This window comes from Convolutriloba macropyga, chromosome 12 (genome assembly GCF_964194025.1).
Source record: "Convolutriloba macropyga chromosome 12, txConMacr16.3, whole genome shotgun sequence".
Classification (NCBI taxonomy): domain Eukaryota; kingdom Metazoa; phylum Xenacoelomorpha; order Acoela; family Convolutidae; genus Convolutriloba; species Convolutriloba macropyga.
The window spans coordinates 41,539,405-41,560,149 of record NC_134479.1 but is presented as its reverse complement, the minus strand read 5'-3'; the positions used below and the strand labels follow the sequence as shown (position 1 = coordinate 41,560,149).

At 34.5% G+C, this 20,745-nt stretch overlaps 2 protein-coding genes across 17 annotated transcripts in view; one reads left to right on the top strand and one right to left on the bottom strand.

Moving 5' to 3' along the window:
- Nucleotides 1-20,745, bottom strand: part of LOC142350892 (polyadenylate-binding protein 2-B-like) — a 442,128-nt gene that overhangs the window by 235,896 nt on the left and 185,487 nt on the right. The gene's annotated exons all lie outside the window — the stretch shown is intronic.
- LOC142350889 (anoctamin-4-like) overlaps nt 1-20,745 on the top strand; it is a 152,180-nt gene that overhangs the window by 4,936 nt on the left and 126,499 nt on the right. For 11 of the 16 annotated variants that reach the window (XM_075402882.1, XM_075402877.1, XM_075402886.1 and 8 more), the window contains exons 3-4: nt 5,443-5,469; nt 12,385-12,411. The exons of 1 other annotated variant lie outside the window; for it this stretch is intronic. In XM_075402882.1, coding sequence (XP_075258997.1) covers nt 5,443-5,469; nt 12,385-12,411 — 54 coding nt within the window. Of the gene's footprint in view, nt 1-5,442; nt 5,470-11,580; nt 11,687-11,782; nt 11,954-12,384; nt 12,412-20,745 lie in introns of those variants that run through there. 4 more of the 16 variants (XM_075402889.1, XM_075402890.1, XM_075402876.1 and 1 more) reach the window with 4 other exon arrangements.

Sequence of the window (20,745 nt, the reverse complement as noted above, 5' to 3'; positions counted from 1 at the left end):
AATGGAGATAGATGAAAAACTTTTTTAAATTTTTTTTCAAAGTTATTAAAACAAACACTTGCCATCTTAACTAGGTTGAGTTGTATCATAGGTCCTGGGGAAGCAATTGAGACCTATTGTTATCGGGTGTATGGCGTACAACAACGAAAAAAAAGATAAACATAGGCAAAATCAAAAATATGCACACAATTTTTTGAGATAATTGTCTCGGCCCAAAAGCATAAACTATTATACAAAAACAATTAATTTATCCAGATACGATTTTTTGCAACGTTTTGCCTTCTACTATGCTTTTCTTCAATTGGACTTGTCAATAAAGTAATGATTCGACAAGGAAACAATATGAACTCATAAAAAATGGAATTGATCAAAAATAAAAAAGTGGAAACGCGTTGTATCAAATTAAAGGAACCATTAGTTGAATATAAAACCATTACCGTCCCTAATTTATAACTCACAGGACATTGGTTTCCACCTGTTTTTGCTGCGATTGCTTCCGAAGTTGAGAGAAATAAGATAAAATAGTGGCAAAGTTCAAAAATTCACCTATATTTTCATTCACCGATAAGTCATAACAGACATTAGATAACAACTGAAAAAACTGTCTAGGTTCAATTATACCTCCTAAAAGCGAACTGGACCTTTGATTGAGGACACTAAGTCATTGGGCTGCAAAAAGTATAACAAATGAAAGCAAAACGCAGGAAGTCCATAAAATTTTTATCAAAACATTTGGTCAGAGCCATAAAAACCATGAGCTTAACTCTGAAACCAAAATATAATCTCGTTGGGCCTCGTTTCTGTCAATAGTGGCTGTCAATAATTGTGCCCCGATTTGAAATTCTTGTCAGTAATTTACATAAAAACCATTTACATAGCGGAAATATTTTGAAAAAAAGGTTGCGCCCCAGTAAAATCTAAAAAATTTTTTCGTATGGATCCATGATGAGATCAAGATCAACCCAGATATTGGTGCGCGTCTAACAAAACATTCAATTTTGAACTGTTGCGAAATAGATCAATTTTAAACAAAATTTTTCATTTTGTCAAAAATAAATAATTAATTTTATATAATTATCGAGTTTAAATTTGAAAAAACTGGCAAAATGGTAAGTCCGGAAGACTCATAAAGCCAGCGGGAGTACAGCTATGATGAATATGGCCGCAGTTTTAAGGTATCTACTTCCAGCAAATTAAAAGCAAGTGGACTCAAAAATCAAATTTGGTTCCATTTTGTGACGAAAAAGTTCTGATTTTAGCATAAGTTGTAGCCAAAAAACTCGAATCGAAAATTTCAACAACACTCCTCTATCATTAGTGATAAAATCTATAACACTACTGTTAACAATTTTAACATTTATTAGCAAAATTGACGAAAACTCGGTTAATTGGTCAAAAATACCGACAATGTGAACAAAAACGGCTGAATTACGCCTAAATTTCACCAAATTTTAAACCTCGATATTCCCCTATGAAATCTTTTAAATTGTAAGTTCTACACTGGACGGGCTTTCTAATGATACCACTCACAACTCTTTATTATATCGATCGGCCAAAATTGTCTGAACAAAAAAAACCCATTTGAGTATATAGTTCCTCCCCCCTCAAGAGGGGTCGGAACAAAAAATGACTTCTGCACGCATTTATTGCATTTAAGTTGTGATTATAAAATTCTATTTGAAAGTTCATAAATGTTACAAAAAGGTAATTATATAGTGCCTTGTTAAAAAATTGCACTGCGTTTTGAAATTTTAGTTGAAAATCAGAACATTGGAAAATCAGTATTTTTGCTGGTACGTAGTTTTGGCCTCAAGATGTGATCTTCGACCAGCAGTCTGTTTCCTCACTTCTGTTGAGCCTTTTTGATTATTTTTCGCTGTATAGTTTTTTTGATAAAATGCTACGGTTGATTTGTTTTAAATGGAATATTGGAAAAAAATAACTTTCAAAGAAAAACTTAAGGTAAGCTTGATAGGAAGGGGACTCTCTTTAAGACTAATTGCTCCGACCTCATTATATGGGGGGAGGAACTATCTACTCAAATGGGTTTTTTTGTTTGTCAATTTTCGCCGCTCGATATATTCATCGTAGAGAGTTATGAGAGGTATCATTAAAAGCCCGTCCAGCGTAGAATATGGAATTAAAAGGATTTTTTGAATTTCTTTACAGGCAGTTATCGAGCTCCAAAGTTTTGTGATTCGGGCATTTTGATCAGATTTTTCGTAACTTTGCTTAATTTTTGATTAATTTTTGCTAAAAATATGACAATATTCTCTCCTTGGTTTCACATTGGTTTCATATTTAAAGCTAAAATGGAGTTGGTGAAATGTTTTAACCTACTGTTTTGATAAATTTTCAGCCAAATATTTGATAATTCAGAAGATTTTCGCTTTTTCATAAAAATTTAGCAAATATGCTGTTGTGGCCTTTTCGTCTAGTTTAACGGGTAGTGTGGACATTTAACTGCTGGCACAATCGTCATTTTTTCAGATATGGGCTTATATTACCCCCGGTTCATAAGACAGTTTTCTGGAAATAACTTTTTTCTGGTCTTTCGCTAATTTACCGATATTTTTGAAAAATGCTTAGTTGACGTTTGATATATAATGATTTCGTTTCCAAAAAAATCACTACGCACCGTTTTAGAAAAACTGTCTTTTTCAACAGCCGTGCAGCGACACGAAGGCCAGTTTGGGTCGCATCGTCGCTTTTCCGATGAAAACATATCCGAATCGTTTTTTGTATGTCCTTTTAAAAATATTTATGCATTTTTTCATCCTAATTACATGCAAGCCTGTTTTCATTTATAGAAAATTAATTAAACTAGGGCACGAAGGCCAGTTTTGATCCCATCGTCAATTTTCCAAAGAAAAATGATTCGAATTGTATTTTGTATGTCCTTTTAAAAATATTTGTGCCATTTTTTCATCCCAATTACATGCAAGTGTGTTTTCATTTTTTAGAAAATTAATTAAACTAGGGCACGAAGGCCAGTTTTGGTCGCATCTTCGGTTTTCCGATGAAAAATGATTTGGATTGTTTTTCGTATGTTCTTTCAAAAATATTTGTGCAATTTTTTCATCCCAATTACATGCAAGTCTGTTTTCATTTTTGGAAATTTAATTAAACCAGGGCACGAAGGCCAGTGTTGGTCGCATTGTCAATTATCCCATGAAAAAGGATTCGAATTGTATTTTGTATGTCCTTTTAAAATTATTTTTGCAATTTTTTCATCCCAATTACATGCAGGTCTGTTTTCATTTTTAGAAAACTATTTGAACTAAGGCACGAAGGCCAGTTTTGGTCGCATCCTCGGTTTTCCGTTGAAAAAGGATTCGGATTGTTTTTTGTATGTCCTTTTAAAAGTATTTGTGCTATTTTTTCATCCCAATTACATGCAAGTCTGTTTTCGTTTTTAGAAAATTAATTAAACTAGGGCCCCATTAAATGAGCTTTAAATGAATAAATATTGTGCTGTTTGTGAGAAGCGCATGGTTTTTCTTGCTCCGACAAGTTGTTTTCGTTCATTTTGTGATGAATTCTTGATTTTTTTGTTAGCTTTTGATGTTTTTTCTAGTCTTATGACTAAATCTAGTTAATTTGGTGTCGAAGGAGCTATCTAAAGAATCTATCTAATGCTCTCAATTGATAATAATGGTTTTCAGGTAACATAACTCGATAAGCATCTCAAGTTCTGCGTTCATTATTGGTATTGACTTTTTCGTCAAAGTAGCTATTTGGGCCAAATTTCATTTATTTTTGTGTTTGAATGCAGAGGCAGCAGGAGCAAGATCAATTTTACTTTAATTGTGGAATTTGTCGTTAAAAAATATTCGGGCTGTAATTGCTCGCTCTGTATTTTAAAAAAATATGTTAGTTACTCAACAGAATGAATTCAGACCAAACGTCACTTTTCAACAGGTCATTTCACGCTCAGATGAAGGCCAATGAACATAAATGATAATCTCAGATCTCAGCACAAAGTATATCGTTTTTTGGCTTCAACGCCGTTTGCGTAAAATTGTTTCTGAATTTTTGAGTTCTGCCAGTACTCGTTTGTTAATTTGTAGTCTTTTGGCTCGCTTTCAAATTCATGAAATGTCCATTTGGCTCTCTAAGCAGTAGTGAATCTATTTATCTTTTCTTATATGAAAACTCACAGTTGTTATCTCTTGCGGTTTTAAAATATTTGGTTTCAAAAAAAGATAAATGTTTTTTTGAGATTTGCCTCTTTGAATCTTTATTCTGCCAACTTTTAGTGTAGTCCTGGCAACGAGAGCTCTTATTCTTTGTCAAATCAATTTCCTTTTAGTCTTCGCTGCTATTTTATTGTTTAAACGAGGGTTTTTGGTGTTGATAGTGTTGAGTTTTGATAACTTTTTAATTTTGACATTTTCCATGTTCGAGGTTCTCTTTTGCTGTTTTCTCCGATCATCACATTAATGGCACTTTATTGAGAAGTCGCACTATTGGCTGTGAAAGAAGGTGCACTTCTTTTTTTCAATTTTGTGTTGAATAGATTTTGATTTTATAGACTTTATAGGCTTCGACCGTTTTCCTCGCACCAATTTAGTTGATTCTTTTTTATTCTTACCTAAATTTGTTCTTTTTAAAGTTTTTTTTATCGGATGCCGTTTTTACTTTTCCATTAATTTCAAAAAAAATGGATGGACATAGCGTTTTGGCCATGAGTAATGCTTGTTATTTATATTTGATTTTGTTGTTAGGCTTGTCTCTTGCTCTCCTTAATGTTAGGAATCATCGGCACTGTAATGTTTTATTTTTTGACTTGTATAGTGATTGGAGATTAAAGTGGGATTAAATGTTTACACCAATTTTGTTCGCGAAATAATCGATTTTTTATAAATTTTCTATCTCTTCCTCATTTGGTGGACAATTAAGTAAAAAACGTGTTTGAGCGGGGTCGGAACATTATGTGTGAGCGCACATTTCCGAGCCTCGTTGTTTAGAATAAATATTCGATGGTATTATCCAGGAAAAAAGTTTTCACATTTCCTAGTTTGATAAACTGATCTGCTTTTAACGCGTTGCAACTTTGTACGATTGCACAATAGCGATCCTCCTTGTTTAAATTTTTGCAAAATTACAATGGCTTATATGTTTTAGGTGCGAGCCATATATCTACTAGCCATATTTACGAGCCATTATAATTTCGAAGGCGTTCATTTGTTTTAAAATGCACATGAAAATACTTTTTTTCAATAAGGAGAAAGGAAATATATCCGTATCTAATCACTATTCGTAATACGCTGTTTTTCTTGCCTGAGCCAAGATATTTTTAACACAAAGAAGTTTTCATTATACATGGTTAATAAAGTTTATAGCTACGATCTTGCATTTTTCCGGTAAATTTGGTGCTTTACCCCTTTGGCTGTTGCGTTTACCTTTGAATTGTTCTCAGCTACCATCTTTTTTTTTCAGAGAAAATAGAACTGAGCGAGTTGGAAAGTAAGTATATTTTATTTGTTCCCAAGCTTGACTTCCCTTCTGCTTATCCCTTAATTTCCTGTTAGATGTCCTGGATATCAGATGGAAATACAAAAGTTTTCAATGTGAACTAATTGTAGTTGAAATTAATTCAAGACAGTTCCAAGTTGTTAGGTAAACTTGATGCCTAATTGGTTGGATCCTTGTTTGTTTGTGCATCCATTTCAGTTTTTCAGCCTTTTTATAATTTCAAATTCAATTTCTCCGTTATTGCTCTCGTGTAAGTAGGTACATACAAAGTTATTTGATGGGCAAATACGTGGTGCACAATTAATCGATGCAATTTTATTTGAGTGTGACTGCAACTAAAACATTACGGATATAATAGTTACATGGTTATTGTTTATTGCTTTCATATCCTCTTAGTATTTTTATATCCGCTTTTGCCGTCTGTGTTAATAGATCTGATTGTTATGCCCCTGAGATTAACGTGTCGGTGGTTTGGCTCCGATGAGGAAAATGCATATTAAGTATTTAGACCAGACCATACGTATTCTTTGCATTCAAAAAGCGGCAGATGTCATAAATTTTATTTGCTGATAATATTTATATTATAAAACCGTTGTCACATTGTTCTTAGTTCAGCTCGATGACTTTTGATTTGTTTTGAAGTCCAAATATTTTTGAGATTATATTTAGCTGTCTTTGTGTGTTTATAGATGAAACAGAGCTGGATGATATGGAAAGTAAGTGTTTCTGTTCCGACCACCATTTTTACCGAGGCGAACAATCATTTCACGTAGACACCAATAACATTACTTAATTTCATTATCAAACCAAACAAATCATAAGACATCTCTAACGTTTTGCTGTTCAATGTTGTGCAATGCTGTTAGGAGAGCTTGTTCATTAAAGACGTGGGTTGAAAATGTCAACGAAGCGCAAAATTTTCATCAGAACTTCAATTTTGAGTACCTTGTGAATAGTGAATTTTCCATTCCACAATAGGCACACTCGGAGTAGTTGAAAAAATAACTTCGCAGTAGCTGCAGCTGGGTTAAATAGAGGACTGAACGGTCCTTTTGCCAGTCTTCGCTCTTGTTTGCAGTCAAAACATATTATTTGCTCAGATTGTTGTATTCAGGGAATGCAGCGGCAAAATTAGTTTTTCCGAGACACTGGGTTCAATTTGTTGGTGTTCCTTGAGCAGCTCAAGTGCTGTATTTTCTACTTCATTTAACCAAATTTTTAATACATTTTGAGCCTTTATCACGTAGACACCAATAACATTACTTAATTTCATTATCAAACCAAACAAATCATAAGACATCTCTAACGTTTTGCTGTTCAATGTTGTGCAATGCTGTTAGGAGAGCTTGTTCATTAAAGACGTGGGTTGAAAATGTCAACGAAGCGCAAAATTTTCATCAGAACTTCAATTTTGAGTACCTTGTGAATAGTGAATTTTCCATTCCACAATAGGCACACTCGGAGTAGTTGAAAAAATAACTTCGCAGTAGCTGCAGCTGGGTTAAATAGAGGACTGAACGGTCCTTTTGCCAGTCTTCGCTCTTGTTTGCAGTCAAAACATATTATTTGCTCAGATTGTTGTATTCAGGGAATGCAGCGGCAAAATTAGTTTTTCCGAGACACTGGGTTCAATTTGTTGGTGTTCCTTGAGCAGCTCAAGTGCTGTATTTTCTACTTCATTTAACCAAATTTTTAATACATTTTGAGCCTTGTTTGCTTGCAAAGTACATGCAATTATTAAGTCATATTCACATGTACAGCTTGAAGGATATACACTAATATAAGAAATTAGGTGCATGCTGTTGGAAATAGTATGGATTTCGTATCTGGATTTGAAATCAACTTTGGTTTGAATAGTAAAAAAAAAAATCATCAGAAGTTTTTGATTTTTGAAAATTGAAGTGCCAACTTTTTGGAAGTTATTAACAAGGGTGGGCTCGTCATATGTCTAATAGAGAAGCAGAATACAGGAAACAAAGATTTTTTTTGAAATTAACCTTGGAAACCTTATCTAAGCTTTGTTAGTTCAATCGGAAGGAAGAAAACTTCAATTTCACTTGTACTAAAGTGTCCCTAACAATTGTTTTCCCGTGATAATATCCAACAAAATGACAGAAATTGTTTATAGCTGCGAAGCTGTAAGCTGAGCGTAGCTATATTGCGGTGCTCTTGGTTTTTTACAATTCAAAGAATTTGAATTGTATTGGGGCGCTGTCTTTTTTTTTAAAGATCTGTCCACACATTTTCATGATTTTTGAAGTCAAATTGGATATTGATTTTGGTCACGCCGAAACAGGAAATGGAGCGAAAAAGCGAGTGGTTTTGCGGCGTGAAATTTTTTCGCTGTAATTTTAAAGTAGAGTGAGAAAACGATGTTTGAACGAAAATTCGGTTTCTCGCTAATGGTTTTTTGTTCACATGCGGCATTTTGACATTGATTTTTTGTTTTTTTTTTCCTTATTTTTTGATCTGATTTTTTTAAAACGGTTTTCTCAATTCATCACTCATAGTCCATTCTAGGTCTAGTTTTTCAGTTTACTCAATGAAAATTCTTTGAATTGTACGTCAGGACTTGTCCTACTATGTTTTTTTGTTTCGTCGTCTGACGCTCTTTTTTCGTTTTACATTTGTTCACACAGCAAAGCTGAAAAAGTCAAATTTTCTGAATGACTTCTTCCTCTCACTAACGGCATTTGCGCGCGTGACGTCATTTCTCACTCGCTTTAGCGAAATCTTTTAGGTTATTAGCGTGATTAGATTTTGATCATACGTGACTTACCTCACTCAATAAAATGACTTTTGCACTTTAAAACTTAAGTTTAATTTGAATTTGTTTAAGGTCAAAGGAACTCATATATGCAGTAAAGGTCCTTAATAAGAGGCTTCTGTGGAATGAATTTTAACAAGCTTTATTAATTTATCGCTGAATGTTTTTTAGACTAGTTTTTTGGGTGGCGTCAATTTTTTTTTCAATTTAAATCTGTATCTGTTTCTATCTCTATTATATGGCACACAGGTCTATTCTTTCGCAGCTATTCCGGCAATCTGCCGGCTATGTTTATTTATTGTGCATTTGCAGCATTTCAATTTATTGCCATCCCACAATTACATATAAATATTTTCGTTGAAGTTTTCGCGCCCCATAGCTCTGAAGTACACAAAAAGAGGCAATTTTTGTAAAAGAAAAAAATCAAATTGTTCATTCACTCTTTGCGCTAGAACTTTTGACAAAAATCATTTTCTCGGATATTCCTGAAGGGTGTAAAAATGATGTAATGGTAGGATAATAGTACGTTTTTAATGCTCATTTTCATTTTAAGACAATTTTAAGGGACGCTTGAGTACTTCATAAATTAAGCAGCCTTTGAAGTGTTGTCCCCTTTAATTGTTTTAATTGGTTTTAGCCTAATTACGTTAGCCTCACTAAGCCAAAGCTAACTAACTTCTTGACTTTCGTTTGAGATCAATTGACCGGACAGAGTCGAATTTTTTAAAAAAAAAAACTTGATTTTTGTTTCGGATCGTTTTCGTGGAAAACACGGTGCTAGATACGTAGGTGTTGTTTGCTACCAGTTTGATATTACATTCTATTTAAATGTTCTTAACCAGGGCTCGAAGGCCATGACTTTTATTAAACCAGGGCACGAAGGCCAGTGTTGGTCGCATTGTCAATTATCCCATGAAAAAGGATTCGAATTGTATTTTGTATGTCCTTTTAAAATTATTTTTGCAATTTTTTCATCCCAATTACATGCAGGTCTGTTTTCATTTTTAGAAAACTATTTGAACTAAGGCACGAAGGCCAGTTTTGGTCGCATCCTCGGTTTTCCGTTGAAAAAGGATTCGGATTGTTTTTTGTATGTCCTTTTAAAAGTATTTGTGCTATTTTTTCATCTCAATTACATGCAAGTCTGTTTTCGTTTTTAGAAAATTAATTAAACTAGGGCCCCATTAAATGAGCTTTAAATGAATAAATATTGTGCTGTTTGTGAGAAGCGCATGGTTTTTCTTGCTCCGACAAGTTGTTTTCGTTCATTTTGTGATGAATTCTTGATTTTTTTGTTAGCTTTTGATGTTTTTTCTAGTCTTATGACTAAATCTAGTTAATTTGGTGTCGAAGGAGCTATCTGAAGAATCTATCTAATGCTCTCAATTGATAATAATGGTTTTCAGGTAACATAACTCGATAAGCATCTCAAGTTCTGCGTTCATTATTGGTATTGACTTTTTCGTCAAAGTAGCTATTTGGGCCAAATTTCATTTATTTTTGTGTTTGAATGCAGAGGCAGCAGGAGCAAGATCAATTTTACTTTAATTGTGGAATTTGTCGTTAAAAAATATTCGGGCTGTAATTGCTCGCTCTGTATTTTAAAAAAATATGTTAGTTACTCAACAGAATGAATTCAGATCAAACGTCACTTTTCAACAGGTCATTTCACGCTCAGATAAAGGCCAATGAACATAAATGATAATCTCAGATCTCAGCACAAAGTATATCGTTTTTTGGCTTCAACGCCAATTGCGTAAAATTGTTTCTGAATTTTTGAGTTCTGCCAGTACTCGTTTGTTAATTTGTAGTCTTTTGGCTCGCTTTCAAATTCATGAAATGTCCATTTGGCTCTCTAAGCAGTAGTGAATCTATTTATCTTTTCTTATATGAAAACTCACAGTTGTTATCTCTTGCGGTTTTAAAATATTTGGTTTCAAAAAAAAGATGTTTTTTTGAGATTTGCCTCTTTGAATCTTTATTCTGCCAACTTTTAGTGTAGTCCTGGCAACGAGAGCTCGTATTCTTTGTCAAATCAATTTCCTTTTAGTCTTCGCTGCTATTTTATTGTTTAAACGAGGGTTTTTGGTGTTGATAGTGTTGAGTTTTGATAACTTTTTAATTTTGACATTTTCCATGTTCGAGGTTCTCTTTTGCTGTTTTCTCCGATCATCACATTAATGGCACTTTATTGAGAAGTCGCACTATTAGCTGTGAAAGAAGGTGCACTTCATTTTTTCAATTTTGTGTTGAATAGATTTTGATTTTATAGACTTTATAGGCTTCGACCGTTTTCCTCGCACCAATTTAGTTGATTCTTTTTGAATCTTACCTAAATTTGTTCTTTTTAAAGTCATGCCGTTCTGAATAATGACAGGTAACAATGGCTTTGTTGGACGCTTTAAATGAAGCCATCGAATGGTTTCAGCTTATAGCTAATGGCTTTAAGACTTCAATTTTAATTGTTTTCAAAAAGTTTAAACGTATTTTCGAAGTGCCTTTTTTGTTTTCTGTCTACTTGTTTTTTTTATTCTCAATAAAGACAGGTCACATTTGTTTTCTCGTGAAATGCACTTCATTTAGTGCAGTTTTTTTATCGGATGCCGTTTTTACTTTTCCATTAATTTCAAAAAAAATGGATAGACATAGCGTTTTGGCCATGAGTAATGCTTGTTGTTCATATTTGATTTTGTTGTTTGGCTTGTCTCTTACTCTCCTTAATGTTAGGAATCATCGGCACTGTAATGTTTTATTTTTTGACTTGTATAGTGATTGGAGATTAAAGTGGGATTAAATGTTTACACCAATTTTGTTCGCGAAATAATCGATTTTTTTGTAAATTTTCTATCTCTTCCTCGTTTGGTGGACAATTAAGTAAAAAACGTGTTTGAGCGGGGTCGGAACATTATGTGTGAGCACACATTTCCGAGCCTCGTTGTTTAGAATAAATATCCGATGGTATTATCCAGGAAAAAAGTTTTCACATTTCCTAGTTTGATAAACTGATCTGCTTTTAACGCGTTGCAACTTTGTACGATTGCACATTAGCGATCCTCCTTGTTTAAATTTTTGCAACATTACAATGGCTTATATGTTTTAGGTGCGAGCCATATATCTACTAGCCATATTTACGAGCCATTATAATTTCGAAGGCGTCCATTTGTTTTAAAATGCACATGAAAATACTTTTTTTCAATAAGGAGAAAGGAAATATATCCGTATCTAATCACTATTCGTAATACGCTGTTTTTCTTGCCTGAGCCAAGATATTTTTAACACAAAGAAGTTTTCATTATACATGGTTAATAAAGTTTATAGCTACTATCTTGCATTTTTCCGGTAAATTTGGTGCTATACCCCTTTGGCTGTTGCGTTTACCTTTGAATTGTTCTCAGCTACCATCTTTTTTTTCAGAGAAAATAGAACTGAGCGAGTTGGAAAGTAAGTATATTTTATTTGTTCCCAAGCTTGACTTCCCTTCTGCTTATCCCTTAATTTCCTGTTAGATGTCCTGGATATCAGATGGAAATACAAAAGTTTTCAATGTGAACTAATTGTAGTTGAAATTAATTCAAGACAGTTCCAAGTTGTTAGGTAAACTTGATGCCTAATTGGTCGGATCCTTGTTTGTTTGTGCATCCATTTCAGTTTTTCAGCCTTTTTATAATTTCAAATTCAATTTCTCCGTTATTGCTCTCGTGTAAGTAGGTACGTACAAAGTTATTTGATGGTCAAATACGTGGTGCACAATTAATCGATGCAATTTTATTTGAGTGTGACTGCAACTAAAACATTACGAATATAATAGTTACATGGTTATTGAGTATTGCTTTCATATCCTCTTAGTATTTTTATATCCGCTTTTGCCGTCTGTGTTAATAGATCTGATTGTTATGCCCCTGAGATTAACGTGTCGGTGGTTTGGCTCCGATGAGGAAAATGCATATTAAGTATTCAGACCAGACCATACGTATTCTTTGCATTCAAAAAGCGGCAGATGTCATAAATTTTATTTGCTGATGATATTTATATTATAAAACCGTTGTCACATTGTTCTTAGTTCAGCTCGATGACTTTTGATTTGTTTTGAAGTCCAAATATTTTTGAGATTATATTTAGCTGACTTTGTGTGTTTATAGATGAAACAGAGCTGGATGATATGGAAAGTAAGTGTTTCTGTTCCGACCACCATTTTTACCGAGGCGAACAATCATTTCACGTAGACACCAATAACATTACTTAATTTCATTATCAAACCAAAAACTATCATAAGACATCTCTAACGTTTTGCGGTCCAATGTTGTGCAATGCTGTTAGAAGAGCTTGTCCATTAAAGACTTGGGTTGAAAATGTCAACGAAGCGCAAAATTTTTTTATCACAACTTCAAATTAGAGTACTTTGAGAATAACTTGCAATTGATCCGTTGGATTTTCCCTTTCAAAATAGGTGCACTCGGAGTGGTTGAAAAAATAACTTCGCAGTCGCTGCAGCTGGGTTAAATAGAGGACTGAACGGTCCTTTTGCCAGTCCTCGCTCTTGTTTGCAGTCAAAACATATTATTTGCTTAGATTGTTGTATTCAGGGAATGCAGCGGCAAAATTAGTTTTTCCGAGACACTGGGTTCAATTTGTTGGTGTTCCTTGAGCAGCTCACGTGCTGTATTTTCTACTTCATTTAACCAAATTTTTAATACATTTTGAGCCTTGTTTGCTTGCAAAGTACATGCAATTATTAAGTCATATTCACATGTACAGCTTGAAGGATATATACTTATATAAGAAATTAGGTGCATGCTGTTGGAAATAGTATGGATTTCGTATCTGGATTTGAAATCAACTTTGGTTTGAATAGTAAAAAAAATCATCAGAAGTTTTTGATTTTTGAAAATTGAAGTGCCAACTTTTTGGAAGTTATTAACAAGGGTGGGCTCGTCATATGTCTAATAGAGAAGCAGAATACAGGAAACAAAGGTTTTTTTGAAATTTACCTTGGAAACCTTATCTAAGCTTTGTTAGTTCAATCGGAAGGAAGAAAACTTTTTTGCAGTGTACAGTGCTCTTTAAATTTCACTTGTACTAAAGTGTCCCTAACAATTGTTTTCCCGTGATAATATCCAACAAAATGACAGAAATTGTTTATAGCTGCGAAGCTGTAAGCTGAGCGTAGCTATATTGCGGTGCTCTTGGTTTTTTACAATTCAAAGAATTTGAATTGTATTGGGGCGCTGTCTTTTTTTTTAAGATCTGTTCACACATTTTCATGATTTTTGAAGTCAAATTGGAGTAGTGATTTTGGTCACGCCGAAACAGGAAATGGAGCGAAAAAGCGAGTGGTTTTGCGGCGTGAATTTTTTCGCTGTAATTTTAAAGTAGAGTGAGAAAACGATGTTTGAACAAAAATTCGGTTTCTCGCTAATGGTTTTTTGTTCACATGCGGCATTTTGACATTGATTTTTTGTTTTTTTTCTTATTTTTTGATCTGATTTTTTTAAAACGGTTTTCTCAATTCACTCTTAGTCCATTCTAGGTCTAGTTTTTCAGTTTAGTCAATGAAAATTCTTTGAATTGTACGTCAGGACTTGTCCTGCTATGTTTTTTTGTTTCGTCGTCTGACGATCTTTTTTCGTTTTACATATGTTCACACAGCAAAGCTGAAAAAGTCAAATTTTCTGAATGACTTCTTCCTCTCACTAACGGCATTTGCGCGCGTGACGTAATTTCTCACTCGCTTTAGCGAAAGTTTTTAGGTTATTAGCGTGATTAGATTTTGATCATACGTGACTTACCTCACTCAATAAAATGACTTTTGCACTTTAAAACTCAAGTTTAATTTGAATTTGTTTAAGGTCAAAGGAACTCATATGTGCAGTAAAAGTCTTTAATAAGAGGCTTCTGTGGAATGAATTTTAACAAGCTTTATTAATTTATCGCTGAATGTTTTTTAGCCTAGTTTTTTGGGTGGCGTCAATTTTTTTTTTCAGTTTAGATCTGTATCTGTTTCTATCTCTATTATATGGCACGCAGGTCTATTCTTTCGCAGCTATTCCGGCAATCTGCTTGCTATGTTTATTTGTTGTGCATTTGCAGCATTTCAATTTATTGCCATCCCACAATTACATATAAATATTTTCGTTGAAGTTTTCCGCGACCCATAGCTCTGAAGTACACAAAAGAGGCAAATTTTGTAAAAGAAAAAAATCAAATTGTTCATTCACTCTTTGCGCTAGAACTTTTGACAAAAATCATTTTCTCGGATATTCCTGAAGGGTGTAAAAATGATGTAATGGTAGGATAATAGTACGTTTTTAATGCTCATTTTCATTTTAAGACAATTTTAAGGGACGCTTGAGTACTTTATAAATTAAGCAGCCTTTGAAGTGTTGTCGTCTTTAATTGTTTTAATTGGTTTTAGCCTAATTACGTTAGCCTCACTACGCCAAAGCTAACTAACTTCTTGACTTTCGTTTGAGATCAATTGACCGGACGAGAGTCGAATTTTTTTTTAAAAAAACTTGATTTTTGTTTCGGATCGTTTTCGTGGAAAACACGGTGCTAGATACGTAGGTGTTGTTTGCTACCAGTTTGATATTACATTCTATTTAAATGTTCTTAACTTTACATAAAATGGTCTAGATTAATCACCTGGTTTAGATTTAACTAGAAAATTGAAGAATTGGCAAAGGAATATTTCTTTTTTTTCCTGAAATGATTGTTTAATGAGCCCGATTATTCTTCTTTTATATATTTTCCTTATTTAACGGCATTTGCGCGCGTGACGTAATTTCTCACTCGCTTTAGCGAAAGCTTTTAGGTTATTAGCGTGATTAGATTTTGATCATACGTGACTTACCTCACTCAATAAAATGACTTTTGCACTTTAAAACTTAATTTTAATTTGAATTTGTTTAAGGTCAAAGGAACTCATATGTGCAGTAAGGGTCCTTAATAAGAGGCTTCTGTGGAATGAGTTTTAACAAGCTTTATTAATTTATCGCTGAATGTTTTTTAGCCTAGTTTTTTGGGTGGCGTCAATTTTTTTTTCAATTTAGATCTGTATCTGTTTCTATCTCTATTATATGGCACGCAGGTCTATTCTTTCGCAGCTATTCCGGCAATCTGCTTGCTATGTTTATTTATTGTGCATTTGCAGCATTTCAATTTTTTGCCATCCCACAATTACATATAAATATTTTCGTTGAAGTTTTCCGCGCCCCATAGCTCTGAAGTACACAAAAAGAGGCAATTTTTGTAAAAGAAAAAAAATCAAATTGTTCATTCACTCTTTGCGCTAGAACTTTTGACAAAAATCATTTTCTCGGATATTCCTGAAGGGTGTAAAAATGATGTAATGGTAGGATAATAGTACGTTTTTAATGCTCATTTTCATTTTAAGACAATTTTAAGGGACGCTTGAGTACTTTATAAATTAAGCAGCCTTTGAAGTGTTGTCGTCTTTAATTGTTTTAATTGGTTTTAGCCTAATTACGTTAGCCTCACTACGCCAAAGCTAACTAACTTCTTGACTTTCGTTTGAGATCAATTGACCGGACGAGAGTCGAATTTTTTTTTAAAAAAACTTGATTTTTGTTTCGGATCGTTTTCGTGGAAAACACGGTGCTAGATACGTAGGTGTTGTTTGCTACCAGTTTGATATTACATTCTATTTAAATGTTCTTAACTTTACATAAAATGGTCTAGATTAATCACCTGGTTTAGATTTAACTAGAAAATTGAAGAATTGGCAAAGGAATATTTCTTTTTTTTCCTGAAATGATTGTTTAATGAGCCCGATTATTCTTCTTTTATATATTTTCCTTATTTAACGGCATTTGCGCGCGTGACGTAATTTCTCACTCGCTTTAGCGAAAGCTTTTAGGTTATTAGCGTGATTAGATTTTGATCATACGTGACTTACCTCACTCAATAAAATGACTTTTGCACTTTAAAACTTAATTTTAATTTGAATTTGTTTAAGGTCAAAGGAACTCATATGTGCAGTAAGGGTCCTTAATAAGAGGCTTCTGTGGAATGAGTTTTAACAAGCTTTATTAATTTATCGCTGAATGTTTTTTAGCCTAGTTTTTTGGGTGGCGTCAATTTTTTTTTCAATTTAGATCTGTATCTGTTTCTATCTCTATTATATGGCACGCAGGTCTATTCTTTCGCAGCTATTCCGGCAATCTGCTTGCTATGTTTATTTATTGTGCATTTGCAGCATTTCAATTTTTTGCCATCCCACAATTACATATAAATATTTTCGTTGAAGTTTTCCGCGCCCCATAGCTCTGAAGTACACAAAAAGAGGCAATTTTTGTAAAAGAAAAAAAATCAAATTGTTCATTCACTCTTTGCGCTAGAACTTTTGACAAAAATCATTTTCTCGGATATTCCTGAAGGGTGTAAAAATGATGTAATGGTAGGATAATAGTACGTTTTTAATGCTCATTTTCATTTTAAGACAATTTTAAGGGACGCTTGAGTACTTTATAAATTAAGCAGCCTTTGAAGTGTTGTCGTCTTTAATTGTTTTAATTGGTTTTAGCCTAATTACGTTAGCCTCACTACGCCAAAGCTAACTAACTTCTTGACTTTCGTTTGAGATCAATTGACCGGACGAGAGTCGAATTTTTTTTAAAAAAACTTGATTTTTGTTTCGGATCGTTTTCATGGAAAACACGGTGCTAGATACCTAGGTGTTGTTTGCTACCAGTTTGATATTACATTCTATTTAAATGTTCTTAACTTTACATAAAATGGTCTAGATTAATCACCTGGTTTAGATTTAACTAGAAAATTGAAGAATTGGCAAAGGAATATTTCTTTTTTTTCCTGAAATGATTGATTAATGAGCCCGATTATTCTTCTTTTATATATTTTCCTTATTTGTCACGTTTCATCGGCGCCGGTCAAGCCTTATGTTTTGTTGTTTGGGGCAAGATTTCAAATTATCACAGTTTTTTTGTCACCTTGGTTTGCAGGAACATCGCTTTCCAATCCTACTGTGTCATGAAATGTGCTTAAGTCTTAACTATAGAGTATTAGATTTTAGACTGCGTTCATTGCCGATTTGGCTAAAATATGATTTTCAGATTTTATCATTTGACAGTTTTTCCTTGACGAAAAGGTGGAACTATCTTTATAATTTCGAAACTTGACATACAATTTGTTGTTCCTTATTTTTTTTTCAACAGGTATTTTCCAGCAATCTTATTTGATCCAACAAAGGTTTAAAATATGCATTTTCGAATGTTCAAATCAATCCAAAACATCGAGTAAACAGTTCCTTGACGTAAAGCCGAACAGTTTGTTTTACAGGCAATAGATACTGGATGTTTCTATTGTTAGTCCGAACTCCAGCGCGCAAAAATTAATATAGATAATGTTAAACTATTATATGAAAAAGGATGGATATAAGGATGCGTTCGACTAGCTATCTGATTATATGCATCCTTGGAGAAAACAGATTTTTCGTCCATGAATTTTTTTTAATTGTTTGACTTTTGATCAGTTGGAACATTGTCCAAACATACATACTCATTCGTTAGTTGGGAACCGAGACGACTTTGATCAGGTTGATTTTTGTCTCAAGATCCGGGATTGTGGTAAGTCTGTCTGAAGAAAGTAAGGAATTACCCGAAATGGGGCTGATGTAGATAAATTTTGCCAACATCAAATCTTGAATTTGAAAGATTTTCGCCATACAAATTTTTCTTTCCTTTTTTTTCAACAGTTATTTTCAACAGATCATATTGATCCAAGAAAATGTACTGAGCGATGTCGCGAGATAATCTGCACGTCACTGGACGCGATGAGCGATCGAAGCAAGGCTTCAAACATCCATGTGTCGAGACTCAATGTAAGGAATGCCATGCTCCGTGGGCTTGCTCAAAATTCAAGGTCTTTCAGCGAAAGATAAGCACTCTGCCATAGCCGCCAGTAAGTCCTGTCAAAATTGCTTGAGATTCCATCACAAAAGTGACCAATGTTCGTCACAATCTGGATGCAAAACATGTCAGGGTAAGCATCATACATTTTTACATGAGGCTTTCAATGCTACACCAGGCACACATGCTTGTAGTTTGACTCAAAAATCTTGCCAAATGACTATCTTCCCAACTGCTCGTGTTCAAGTAATTGGTAGAAACAAACAATTACACAATCTAAGAGCATTATTAGACACAGGAGCCCATATCAATGCAGTTACAGCAAAAGCCTGCAAGACACGGGGACTACAACCAAAACCTTCCATTGAAAGAATCATAGGGGTCAATCAGAAAGACTCAATGCCGGATGACGGTTCTCTCAAACTTAGAAATTATTCTCAAAACAGGGGAAAATATTACACTCAACTGCGTAGTGCTGAAGACAGTTACAGCCAGCGACAATCCAAATCAGCCCCTTTGAGAGACTGACTACTCAGACTTGAAGACTTACAATTTGGCTGATGGTCAATTTTGGCAACCAGGCGAAATAGACATATTACTTGGTATTTCTGCATACACACAGATAATAAAAGGACGAATACTGAAACAAGGTTCTTTATGCCTCACAGAAACTACGCTAGGCTGGACTAGCTAACCTAGTTTCATGATTAGCTAACCAAGAATCAGCAGATAAACCTAATGTAAAGTCGGATGCAATATGCTTCCTTGCCAACAAAATCACGTCCTTTGCCAAATTTTGGGAAATCGAAGATGTTCCAGCACCTCTTCCAGCGATGTTCACTCCCAAAAATTGGCTTGCATTAATCACTATGACACGACAACAACATATGGCCAAAATGGAAGTTCGACTACCAACTGACCAACATCAAGCCATTTTTGATCCAGACAGTCAGGAATGGTTGCCCGACATTGGAGAGTCAACTCGAAAAGCTCTCAGACAATTTTTGGGTATTGAAAACAAGATTTCACGAAACGCAGATGCCCAAACTCAATACACAGAATTCTTTCAAGAAATGATTGAGACAGGACATTTAGAAGCAGTGCCTGAAAGCGACCATAATCTGCCACCCGAGACATACTTTGTGATGCCACACCACGCAGTATGGAAATCAAGCTCTACGACTACAAAATGCAGAGCAGTTTTCTACGCATCAGCAAAAATAACGAACGGAAGAAGTCTCAACGATTGCCTCCCGGTTGGTCCAAAACAACAGCCCGACTTTTTTGAGATACTGATTCAATTTCGTCTCCATCGCATTGCTTTATCAGGTGATATCACAAAAATGTACCGTCAAATCGAACTAAACGAAAAGGACCGTAACTTTCATCAGATTTTTTGGCGAAGTAGTCAACAGCAACCAGTAAAGAAGTACCGTATTACACGAGTCATATACGGCGTTTCGTCTAGTTCATACCACGCCATCAGGGCACTACATGATACAGCAAAAGATGCTTCGTCAAATAATTGCAAAAATTCATTACTCAACTGATTTTATGTTGATGACCTTCTTGGTGGCGGTCACACACAAGAGCAAGTCATTGACCTGTTCAAAGACATTACAACTACTCTAGTACCCATTGGGATGTCTATTCGCAAGTGGGCTTAAGCAACTCACATGAGGTTATGGAAGCCATTTCCCCGGAACTACAAGAAAAAGATCTTTTCATCGGTGAACATGACCACACCATCAAAGGGGTCTCAACTGGCAGCCCAAAATAGACATTTTCTATTTCAATAGACCCCAAAGTCGGTGCAGCGTTGTTACTATGAGTCTGCCCGACCACGAAGAAACAGTTATTGAGTGTCCATCAGTCGAACTTGACGAGTTTCAAAAATCGGATTTTCCACAATTAGTGGTCAACTGTGAAAAACTGAAGGAAATCCATTTAATGGACTCTCGCGCTTCTAACCATGCGACTCCCCATGTTTGCCCGATTAATTCATTGCAATTATTAACAGGATTTAATAAAGAAAAATCATCAAAAATCCCGCAAAAAGGGCGAAAAAACGGTCAAAACAGATGTCGACAGAAATCTGCAAAAAAACGCCCATTGGCGACATCCGAGATGTTGTCCCAGACACTGATAGCTGCCCGAGGTCATCCGAGTTTTCAGAACCTGAAAGTACCTACTCAAACACAGAGAACCAAAAATCCGAAAAACAAAAATTAGTGGTCACATATGAGGACAAAATTTTACAAAAAATGAAAAATTTGGCAGCGAAAAACAATACCATTCGAAAACTGAACCATGCCCGATACTTCTCGATTAAAAAGATTCCCGGTCCAGCAAACGTATGTTCGAAAAAAGAACGCCGAAGCCACAGCCGAACCCAAAATACTGAAGCTAAAAATTCAACTTTCAATTCGTCTAACAAAAAAATGTTGATAGATCCATTTAACAGCAACTTGCCCCATCCTGAAAATGTACATATAACCACCAGAAGAGCAATATCGAGCAATATGGGTAAAATATTTGACCCTATCGGTCTCCTAACACCAGTAACGCTTTAATGCAAAATTCTTTTCCAAATGACTTGGGAACATGGAAATTGGA